The sequence below is a fragment of the Coenobita brevimanus genome, chromosome 7 (assembly GCF_032717465.1).
Source record: "Coenobita brevimanus isolate Jiangsu-jjx chromosome 7, ASM3271746v2, whole genome shotgun sequence".
Classification (NCBI taxonomy): Eukaryota; Metazoa; Arthropoda; class Malacostraca; order Decapoda; family Coenobitidae; genus Coenobita; species Coenobita brevimanus.
Genome location: NC_136960.1, coordinates 7,640,442 through 7,652,610, shown reverse-complemented (window position 1 = coordinate 7,652,610; position 12,169 = coordinate 7,640,442). Strand labels below are relative to the sequence as shown.

Genomic DNA, 12,169 nt, shown 5'->3' with positions numbered 1-12,169 from the left:
CCCTCATATACCTCTCAACTCCATCCCTCCACCTCATCCTCGGTCTACCTCTCCCTCTCCCTCCCTCCACCTCACCTACATACACCCTCTTAGTCAGTCTTTCATTCTCCATTCTCTTCACATGTCCAAACCACCTCAGTGTATTTCTCCTAATCTTCTCAACCACATCCACATCCACCCCACAGCGTTCCTTCACTTCTTCATTCGTCAACCTGTCCCTCCGCATCACTGCACATGCTCCTTTCAAGTAACTCATTTCCACTGCTCTCACTCTTGTTCCCCTCTTGCAAGGTCCATGCCTCGCTTCCATACGTCAGGGTAGGGATCACAATACTATCATGCAGTGACTTCTTAACTTCCATACTCACCTCCCTATTTCTCATCACTGCTTTCAGTGTACCAACAACCTTCCTTCCCTGCTGTACCCTTTCACGCACTTCATCCCCCAAAGTTCCATCCTTACTCATCACACTACCCAAGTACTTGAATGCACTCACATTCTCCATATCCTCACCATCCAACCTCACTGCACACTCTGTGACTTCATTCCTCTCAAACACCATAACTTTACTTTTGTTTACATTAACTTTCAGATTCCTCCTCCTACACACTGTCCCAAATTCATTCACCAAACCTTGTAACTCCCATTCATCTTCACTCAACAGTACCGTATCATCAGCAAACAGCAACACCGGGAGCTTCCAAATCTCACCCTCATTCATTAGAGCCACCCCCACATCCACTGCCCTACCCTGCATCTTCTTTACAACCCCATCCATGTATATATTAAACAGCTATGGAGATATCACACAACCCTGTTTCAGTCCCACATTGAGATCAAAGAACTCACTCAGCTCACCATCCACTCGCACCGTAACCCTAGCTCCCTCGTACATACTCTCCACGGCACTCAACAATTTCCCCTCTACTCCATATATTCTTAATACCTTCCACATACCTTGCCTATCTATTCTGTCATAAGCTTTCTCCAAATCCATGAAGGCAGCATACACTTTCCTTCCCTTCTCTAGATACTTCTCCACTAAACATCTTAGAACAAATATCTGATCTACACACCCTTTTCCCTTCCTAAATCCCCCTTGTTCTTCTCCAACTAGCTCCTCTGTCATATGCCTAACCCTGTCAATGAGTATTCTACCATATATTTTACCAGTCACACTTAGTAGGCAAATACCCCTATGGTTACCACATACTTCTCTCTCTCCTTTTCCTTTGTATAAAGGAACAATTATACCTGATTTCCAGTCCTCTGGAACCCTTCCTTCATCCCAAGCCAATCTACACAACTTCCATATCCACTGCACAACAATCTCACCCCCATACCTAAGCATTTCACCACACACTCCATCAATTCCTGGGGCCTTTCCCAACTTAATATTCTTTATTAATATTGTTGTTGTTGTTGTTGTTGTCCCAGGCTCACCTGAACATGAACCAAGTGGACTGCAGGTTGAAGTTGCCCTCCTCCTACAGTCCACCCTCCTCGTTTTGGAGGATGGGGAAAGAGTCAAGGGATGTTTGTATGACTGAGCAGCGGAGCCACCCAGTTATGCCACTTGTGAAGGGATCCTTCTCCAGCACCTCTCTAAATGAGTTTCATTGCAACCTGTTAAGCTGATTGACCAATTTTTCTCATTTCACAAGTGTAAAAAATGTGATATTTTGGAATACATCTCTGACACATGATGAGGACTGTGAATCTCATTCAGGCCTCTGAGATGTTGAGACAGTATAAAAGTGTCATGCAGGAAGGATCCAATGTTATCTTAACCCTTTAGTGTGCAGTAGTATTTTATACTCTCAGAAGAAATGGAGGGAGAACAAATGGAGTCTGCTTCATCAGCCATGCCACAACAGGAGGAGGTGCAGGTGGCAGAGATGAAGGAAGCACAGCCAAACACATGAAAAGAGGCAACATGTAACAAAGACTGATCAAGTTTGTTTCTTCAGGACAAATGGAGGGAGAACCATTGGAGACAGCCCCCTCCCCCCTGCCACAGCAGGAAGAGGTGCAGGTGATTGAGGTGGAGGGCACACAGCAGGCTCCGGGAGGTACTATTATGGTCCGCAAACCACCGAAGATGGATCACAGGGGCGATGTACTGGTGGGTTGCATCACATTTGTACATTATAGTCAGTTTGTTTGCACCTAACAGAACTGAGCAACTTGCACAGCTTGAATGCAAAGTCATGGCTGTATGAAGTTCAATGAGCATGAGCATGAGGTACGTATGAGTTTCCTTAGTTTCTAACCAAGCATGCTTTCCAGTTTGAATACATTTGGCCATCAACTGAGCTAAAAGGGGTTAGGGATTTTCACAGGAGAACAAATCTAATTTCTGCTCATCCTTGAATCCTACCACTGTATGCAGGAAAGACATAGCCAGGGTTTTACACTAAAAAGAAGATATATTTTCCATTGTTTAGGTGGTAGTTTGAAGGTTTGTTAGTCTACATAAGATACTTTTAGCTATGACACTGTTACTCATGCAGTGTGAAAAATTTTTGAAGTGCCACCTGCTGTTTTGTGTGAAACCATGTCTTAATGTGATGTATGAATAGCTAACTATGGCTGTCTTACTGTAGTGTGTGACACTTTGTATGGAAAGTTAGTTAATCTGTTCAGGACTACATTATACTGTATTCATGCTTCCCTATCAGGATGTTTGATAATTACTGTAACAGCTTGTTATATTCTATCATCATTTTTAAAATTGTTTACCGGTATGTGCAAATGTTTCAACCTTTGAGATGCAGCCAGGATCTGAAGGACTTGAATGATATATGAATGAGTGGCCCATTTTACTGGGCATGCTGTGGACTGTTTTCCATTTTTGGTACTTTCTCTTTATTTGATTTTTTTTTTATCCAACCTCACTTCATTTTTTTATGAGAAAAGGGTCATGATTGGTGATGATGATGATTACCAATTTGACAATTTCTTTCTTCAGAGTCTGGAGGAGGATGCAGAGAGCAGCACAGTGACAAACCTTGTATACCAGTTTGGTCCGTGGCGACCCATCAACCCCTACAGTTCCTATATCCCATCTCCATCTCCTCCTACTCTCACTCACCAACACTCTACCCAATACCCCCTGTCATCCCCTCCACGTCATCACCAGCCTTCACTCCACATTCCTCATGTTGAAGTTAAAACAGATGAATCAGTATTAGAGACGTCTAAACAGTCTACATATTCCACAACTACAGCCGTCACCACCCCAACCACCACCACCACCACCACCACTACAACCACCACAACTAGCACTCCTGCCACCACTACAACTACCACCACTACTCCTCCACCTACAACCACCACCACTACCACCACAGTACAAACAACCATAATACCAGAGACCACCACACATTATTCTCAGCTTTCTCAGTTTTATGAAAGGCTTGGCATCATTGATGAGTTAGTCAATAAAGATATAAGAATGACAACCAAAAGAAGCCCATCAAAAGAGGAGTTGCATGAATTCCTGAGTGACCTTGCCTACTACACAACGTCTAGGCCACAACCACAACCTGATGCACCTCACCCTCAGGCACCTGTGGTCTCTTCACATGTTAACACACCACTACAATCTCAGAGAGAGGATGAACACAGACAACCAAATATTCCAAGCCATGAGGACCAGCTAGTGACATTCCAGAGTGTGATGGATCATAACAGAGGGAGACCAGTGCATTCTGGCTCTCACACTGCTCATGCTGACACCACTGCCTCCCTGCACACACCTCCAGTACCTCAAGTAACATCCTATACTGGGGTAAGGAATCCTCTACCTCCCAGGCCTCCCCCAACATTCAGGTTTCCCTTGGACAAGTTTCGGTACCCAGTCACCACCACCCCTGCACCAATCCTGTACACCACGAGGACCACTCCTTTCAGTGTCTGGGACTTTCTCACAACCAGGAAGCCACTAATACTGAACACTGAGCTGGTCACCTCCACCAGTACTGACATACAGTTTGGCTCATCAGATGAAGCTGCTCATCCATTGGTTGCAGAAGAGGAAATAACATCTGATCATGGACCATTGTTTGTTCCACACAGCAGTAGTTCACTGTCACCCATCTACCACCCATCTGCTGGTACCACAACTGCTACAGATCGCTATGGCCCAATTTACCAGTCAAGCAGTGAGCCATCACCATTGAGAGACTTCACAGAGGACAATAATTATGTTACAGTCCCAGTCATTTCTGGAAACAATGTGCGTTATATGCTAGTTAACAGGACACGGGCAAATTATCCCAATGTTGTCATAGTAAACCTGCAGACAACTCCTGAGGGCAGCGTCACCACTCCCATGACCCCAACACGTGGTGACTCAAGAAGACTCAACACAAAGTATCTAGAAGATGCATTTAAAGCTGTATTGCAGAATTCAAACTACAGAGGTGTTGATGGGGCAATTCACAGTCAAGAGTCAAGTTCTTCTCAACGTTTTTCAAATAGGAGAGGAAAGCCAATTGATCTCAATGTTCCTGACTCACCAGCACCTCTCACTGATAGCCAAGGCAATGATTCTGTGTCATTGTGGTCTGTTTTAAGGAATTTAAGTCAGGTTTACCTCTCTGATCCAGCAATTATACAACAGCTAAAATATTTTGAGCAGGCTGCCCTTGCTGCGGTAAGCAAACACGGATCAACAGCTAGACCATCTCAACCCACAGAAGCATCGTCTGTACCACTTAAGACACCATTTTTCTACCACCTTCAGAACTTTCCTGGCAGTCCAGAGCTAGTCATTAACTCTCAGTTTAATAGCCCAGACAATGCCACACCTCAGCCCAACAGTGACTACATGTATATCCCCATACATGGTGCAAATGACCAAAAATACCCTGTAAATATTTCCCCCAAGTTGAATACTGCACTGAGTAACAATCCAGTGAGTGTAGTTCTGGATAATGTCACTTCCCAGCCCCCCACAACAACTTGGCCACACTTCCAGCATCACAGCCAGCCCAACCCAGAGCAGACGCATGCTGCCCTACCATCGTCTGTTCCCTATACCACCTTGTTCATGACTAGTGTGGGAGGCAAGAGTTCCTCAGTGCCTCAGATCATCAGTGTGTCCAGCAGATCACCCTCCCCTTCCACCACTAACTCTCCTATACACACATTTGTTCTCAAGGATGGGCAGACAATGGAGGAGCTGCTTCAGGAAATATTTGATACCATTGCCCTGGAAGAAGAAAATGAGACCTACCCTTCAACTGGCTCCCCCCTGCCAGAGAGTTCTAGTGCATCTAGCGCAGCATCTAAAACAACTGGTCAGGCTTCAAATGTGAGAGACAGTCTGCTTGAGTCTATAAACCAAATTATATTCCAGCATTTACACTCAGTGACTGGATTTCCAAATGGTTCAAGTGATCACATAACCACAGAAAGCACACCAGAGGAGCCTATTGTTACCACCGCTTCCAGTAATGATAGAGACGAAGAAGGGTCAGTGTCAAAGTTATCAGTGTCTGAAGAACATGCAAAAAATGTGTCTGAACCAGCAAATTCACAAGAAGTCCTTATAGCTAATGATTCTGAGGAAGATGAAAAGCCCAATTCCCATCAAACCATCAAGCCATTCTTCACAGTAGGATCACCTAAGCCATCATTCAGTTTAGCTAATAACTTGGCAATGTTGTCCACCTTCTCATCACATACACGTCCCCAGTCCTCTCGCCCATCTATACCATCCACCTCCCTGACCACCAGCAAGCCTCCCACAACACACAACTACAACCTTGAGCTGTTTCCTGTCATGACGCGACCGATGTCACCCATCCGGCCAGGTATCACCACACAGCAGCCTTATGAGATTCTGGATGATGGTGATAATGAGATCAAAACAACAATTGGGGTTGATACAAGCACTGAGGATCGAACTGAGACATCAGTAGATGTTTCCTACAGCGTCCACAGTGGCACAACTGAGTACATCTTTATCAGGAATCATACAGGTTAGTGCCTACAATGATAGTGGTAGTTGTAGCCTTAGGTTCATTTGAAACATGAACTTGGTGGACTGCAGGTTGTAGCTGCCCTTCTCTGACAGTCTTTCATCCTCCTCTTGGGGACTGAGAGGGTTGAAGGATGTTTGGATAACCAAATAATTCCACCACCAAGCAGTGTCAGTGCAACCACATAATAACATACCTCTTCAGCACCAGTGCCTACGGTTGATTTTGATTATTACCGGTAGCTGTGGTTCTGTGTTGTGAAATGTTTAGAGCACAGCGATAAGAAATTTTGTGGTTCAGGTATACATTAGTAAGCCTTCATTACATCACCTTGTTTATCTTATTTTTTTCCAGCACATCCACAGTAAATCTTAGAAAAATAGACTGTTAATGTTTTGTTCCTACCATTAAAGTAAATTTGCCAGTTTCACTCCAGTTTACACAATCATTTGTATGCCAGAGTTCTGATATACCTGTACTGCAATATGTACCTGATGCAAGGACCTAGTATGGGCATACTAATAAAGGTGTATTTTTCTCGACAGTTCCCTGTCGTAGTCCAACTCAGTTCCAGTGCAGGAGTGGTGAGTGTATCTCAGAATTCGCTCGGTGCAACCTTGTACAAGATTGTCGTGACTCTTCTGATGAGGGCAACTGCACCTGTGCTGACTTTTTGCGCAGCAAGTTTCTCAGTCGCAAGATTTGTGATGGTATTGTGGACTGTTGGGATCACTCTGATGAGAGTAACTGTGGTACGTCATTAAACTCCAGAAGGAAATGTTAGAGCACTGCCCCCCACTTTTTCCCTTATCAGTGAACTTTTTTCTTTATATATATATATATATATATATATATATACTATCTACAGTATCTATCTATTGCCAGACGCCATAATCCCGTAAGGGGTGGCCATTTGACTTTGAGTTAGGTGTTTTACGAGGAGGGGCACTAACCCTCCACCAACCCACTTGTTGACAACTAGGGAAATATATATATATATATATATATATATATATTATACAGTATATATATATATATATATATATAAAGTTGTGGCATCCATCACTTTATTTGTAATGACAATCTTGGCTGATAGCCTACAAAAGATTGGAGACCGCTGAAGTAAAACCAGGATTCCGGGGGTATGAATGATGTGTGAGTGAGTGTCTGGCCCATGCTCCCTCTGTTCTCTCTCTTTTTGCTTTCTGAACCCCACCTTATCCCATCCTTAAGTGGAAAAACAAATCATGATAATGATAATGATGATGATGAGAATGTTGGTGTATTATTTTTTTTTATTCCTTAGGTAGGGAAAAGAGATCAGGATTATACAGATGAACATAATATATCGTATATACATGTATTCTCTAGTGTGACTCCTTAGGTGGGGAAAAGGGGTCAGGATGATAATGATGTTTATATATATATATATATATATATATATATATATATATATATATACCGTATATATATATATATTTTCTTGATGCATTAGAGTGGTGCCGTCCTGGTCAGTTCATCTGTGGTGGGTCCCGTGAGTGTGTTGATCGACAGCGAGTGTGTGATGGGACACTAGACTGTGAAGGTGGTGAGGATGAACGCTCCTGTGTCACCATCGCACCAGACACTGACGCTGCTGACTCACTGAACTATTATGATGAAGGTAAGATCCACTGTTGTTGTTGTAGTAGTTGTCATACCAGCAGTAACAGCAGCAACAGCAGTTGTTGCTGTTGTTGATGTTGTTATTGTTGCTTATCCCCAGTCTGTCTAGCTGAGCAGACCCATTGTTACAGTGACATAATAAGGTCTTATTGTGATAACCGAACTGAAACTTAACAAATTAATCACCGGTCTGCCCGGGATTTGAACTCAGGCCCTCATGCTTCATACGTGCTCACGTTATCATGAACCAAAGAGAGGATCCCTGATTTGCCTTTTAGCAACGTGGGCTTTTATGCACACCATTACATCACTCTTTTCTCCACTTGGTGATTAATTTGGTCAGTTTCGAACACACAAGGTAGCGTAGCATCGGAGGCCACCTCAGGGAGGCTGCGGACCACACCGAACAGTCCAATCCCTGGGACATAAGGACAGGGACGCTGTCAGCTAACCAAGGAACAACATCAAATTGCCAGCCAAGCCCTGCCTCGCATTCCACACCACTGCCAACCAATGCGATAACTGGACTGAAACTTAACAAATTAATCACTGGTCTGGCTGGGATTTGATCTCAGGCCCTCATGCTTCATACACGTGCACGTTACCACTGAGCCAAAGAGAGGATCCCCGCTTTGCCTCCTAGCATCGTGGGCTTTTATTCACCCCATAACATTAATATATTGTATTGCAGGATGTGTGCAAGCAAAATGCTACATTACATTATACAGCTTTAAGTAAGACATGCATTGGGTTCAAGAATAAGGGGTTAAAAGCATTAAAACCACTCATTTCTGACTTAAAAACTTCATTATTAGTTGTAAGGAATTTTATGTGAAGAAGAGGTATTAACTCAGCAATAAATTAATTATGAAACAACATAAATTATAGAGAAACAAGCTAAATAAGGTGTAAACATACTCTTCTTGTAGGGTACTTAATGGTGCGCAAGAATGGTGTGTGGGGAAAGCTGTGTCTGGAGAACTTTGAGCGTGTCACCTCCCGAGCAGATGCTGCCTGGACTGTCTCAGATTTGGGACAGGCTGTTTGCAAGACTCTCACTTTCAGGTAATGTATACCTAATACCTTAGTATGGTGACATTAATTTTTTATTCATAGCACCTTCAGAGAGACCTCATCTTTTCTTCCATGATCTGCCAACTTCTGTCCCTCAGTGCTGATGACCTAACAATAGCTTTAAATCAGTCTAAAACTGAGCAAGAAGTGGATCAGCTCCAGCACTACTCATACTCACTAGAACACTGGCATACACAAGGTGGAGTGACTGCTTCACCAATGAAATTTGCCATCACTCTCTTCACTCCAGACAGATGTGAATCTCAAACAAACCCTCAGGTCTCCATATTTGACCAGGCATTCCCCCTGAAGAGAAATCTTAGATATATTTTTTATACAAATGTGGCTTTTTCTTAACATCCTTGTAACATCAGTGGAAAAGCATCTGAGAAGCTCAGTGCCTTGAAAATACTCACAGGCATAATTTTTGGATAGCAAAAGGAATCACTAAAAACAGTCTACGGACAGTTCATTCAAATACAGTAATGTTGAATTATACAAGACTAGGCTGGGCCCCCACCTTATTGTTGTTCCTGTTGTTGCTGAAGTGGCCCCAGGATCATCTGGACAGGAACCCAATTTACTTACACAAAACCATCTACTTCAGTCAGGCCCAGAACAAACCAACAGAGATGAAGATTCATTGTTATTAGCTCTGTTTGACATCTGTTACTGACAGTTTATATGAGAAGCTTTAGGAAGAGCTTCAATATCATTTCAAGCACACTGGAGTTATATCACGTCTCTCCTTGGCTTGCAGGCATAGTGAGATGAATCCCTTTTTCTAACTGTATCTTTGTTCAATGATGGGTATGGAGGCTTCACATTCCTTCATATGGTGCCTCCGCAGTCACTTACCAGATGGAAAACCCAGTATTTTTCACTTGCACTAATGTTTATTGTGATTAATTGATAAGACTGACAAGATATAATATGGCACAGAGTTATGAGTAATTGAAGTTAACTCTTCATTTAAATCTTCTTTTGGATCCTGACAGCAACTTCAGTCGTGTCGAGAGAGAGGAAGATGGCCGGCAGGAGATGAGACTTTCAGCTCGCCGGCCACGACCACCTGGCCGCCCAGCTGGTATATACAGGCCAGATCTCTCCCGTCCCTTGTACTCTACGCAGACATACTTCGAAATCCAGTTGAGAGATTCACAGGCCCCTCCATCACGTGGCAGAGCCCTACGTTGGGAGAGGAGGGAGGGAGAGGAGAGAAGTTGGCAGGGCAGAAGAGTAGATGACCAGTCCTGGGAAAGATCAAGTGGAGTGACTAGAAAAAGGGAAGGGAGAAAGCACAGTGAGAAGATGTGGGAGAGGCAGGGAGGGGGCCTGGGACTTTCTTTAGACTTTGAGAGGACGTCCTGCCCCAGGCGGGATGTGGTGAAGGTGGCGTGTGAGAGTCTGCAGTGTGGCATGCGACCACGGGCAGTCAGTCATCGGGCCAGGTGGGTAAACTGTTGATTTCTACATTATGTATTATTTTACTACCCTGTTTTTGCTCTTACCTCATGTATTACAGGAAATCCTTATTTTTATGTCATTCCTTTTTTCTGTTAATCATTAAATAATAATAATATTGCCAGTTAAAGCTCTATTGATACATGTAGAACTGGTTATCCATTTCTCCAATTTACAGTGTCAAAAATATTAAAAGAGAGTTGTGCTATTTTGGCACATATTTTTAATATTTAACAAGGATCACACTTATTTTACACCGTTTACCCATTTGTGTAAACAGTGCTGTAAAATTTCACTCTTGGACTGATAGTGGCAGACTTAGACTGATGAAGCCAAAGTTGGGCACAGATGAACTTTTGCTGCAAGAAAATTTTTCTGTATATATTAAATATGGTCCAGAGTGCAGATAATTCTACAAAATATACAGTATATTAATAATGATAATGCAATACTCCTCAATATGACAGGCCTTTTCCAAGTTGAGTAAAGTTATCAGGTGATATCTGGAGTGAACTAAAAATGATGATACCTTGCTTCACAGGGTTAAGAAGATGGAAGGGTATTTAGTGTATTTTGTAAACCTCGTAGCCTACAAGTTCATTAGGATGGTCTAGACATATAGAGAGAATGAAAGATCAGTTGTGATGAATGTTGCATAGGTATGAATGTGAATGGGGAGTTTCTACAGGAAGACCAAGGAAAACACAGGATCAAGTCCTGACAACAGATCTCAGGGCTATGGAGCTTGACAGTGAAAAAGTGGAGAGGACAGAGGGAGAGGGAAGAAGAAGAGAGCAAAGAAGGGGGAGAAAAGCAGAGAGAGAGAGAGAGAGAGAGAGAGAAAGGGAGATGAGAGAGACAGAGAGAGAGAAAAGGAGACATTATAAGAGAGGGGAGAGGAAAGGGGAGAAGATAGGAAGGAATAGGGAAGTTGTGTGAGGTAGAGAGGGAAGGAGAGATGAGAAGAAAGAATAACAGAGAGGTATCAGGAAGCATGGAACACTGCCTTGCATAATATAATTTGTGGATATAAATATAGTATCTGTGTTGTTGTTGTTGTTGTTATTGTTATTGTAGCTGAATAATTACCCCTTGCAGGTATTACAGGAGTATTGGCGCACGTATCCCGCGGTAGGTAACATGCTCTTCAAATCACTGTCTCTTTGGTGTCTAGTGTAGTTTTTTCATATTGCACAATTTCTTTGCATGGAGACTTCAACCTTATTTATTTCTGACACACATGGTTTTGTATCTTTTCTTCTTTTTATGTCCACAGTAATTCTTTTGCCCTCTTTTTAAGTCTTCATTCTCTTTCTGTCTGACTCTCCTTGCCCTTTCTGTCAGTCTCTTGTTTTATTTTATGTCTAACCCTGCTTTAGCCAGTTTGTTTTCAGCTGATGGAACTGGACCATTCTTACAACTTGATTACAAAGTCGTGGTTAGATGAAATTTGATGAGCCTCAGTAATGAGATTCAGCTGAATCTCCTTGGTTACTAATCACATTGAGCCTCCAATCTGACTACATGTAGCCATGAACTGACATGAAGATGTATATTGATCTTCATCAGGTCAGAACAAACATGCTGTGGCCACCAACAGCCCGCTACACTTCCAAATCTTGGTGGTTATGAGAACCATCTTGACATCATCCAAATGGCAACGTACTTCTTTTTCCTTTTCTTCTTTTTTCCACTACCACCCAACAGTGTTTAATTTTATTCAGCATTAGTAAGACCTGTGGTAGTGAATAGGTTAGAATTTACAGCACCAGTTGTATGGAAAAATTGGTGATATTTTGGAAGATCTATCTTCCCTATGATTCTGAGCATTATCCTTTTCCTGTTTTTCCCACATACCAGTAGCATTTATCTTTAAGTATCAGAGTAAAAACTTTTGAGGACAGCCTGTACAATGATTTTCCATTGGTTGTTATCCTGCATCTTTTTGGCAGCTTTGATCAGCTCCACCCTCTCC

At 42.7% G+C, this 12,169-nt stretch overlaps 1 protein-coding gene across 1 annotated transcript in view; it reads left to right on the top strand.

Annotated features, from left to right (window-relative positions):
* The window catches only part of LOC145404801 (uncharacterized), a 98,855-nt gene that overhangs the window by 74,856 nt on the left and 11,830 nt on the right, over nt 1–12,169 (top strand). The window contains exons 10-17 of the mRNA XM_080276304.1: nt 1,972–2,126; nt 2,973–3,132; nt 3,172–5,486; nt 5,640–5,991; nt 6,537–6,743; nt 7,487–7,654; nt 8,586–8,721; nt 9,729–10,181. Coding sequence (XP_080132430.1) covers nt 1,972–2,126; nt 2,973–3,132; nt 3,172–5,486; nt 5,640–5,991; nt 6,537–6,743; nt 7,487–7,654; nt 8,586–8,721; nt 9,729–10,181 — 3,946 coding nt within the window. The remainder of the gene's footprint in view (nt 1–1,971; nt 2,127–2,972; nt 3,133–3,171; nt 5,487–5,639; nt 5,992–6,536; nt 6,744–7,486; nt 7,655–8,585; nt 8,722–9,728; nt 10,182–12,169) is intronic.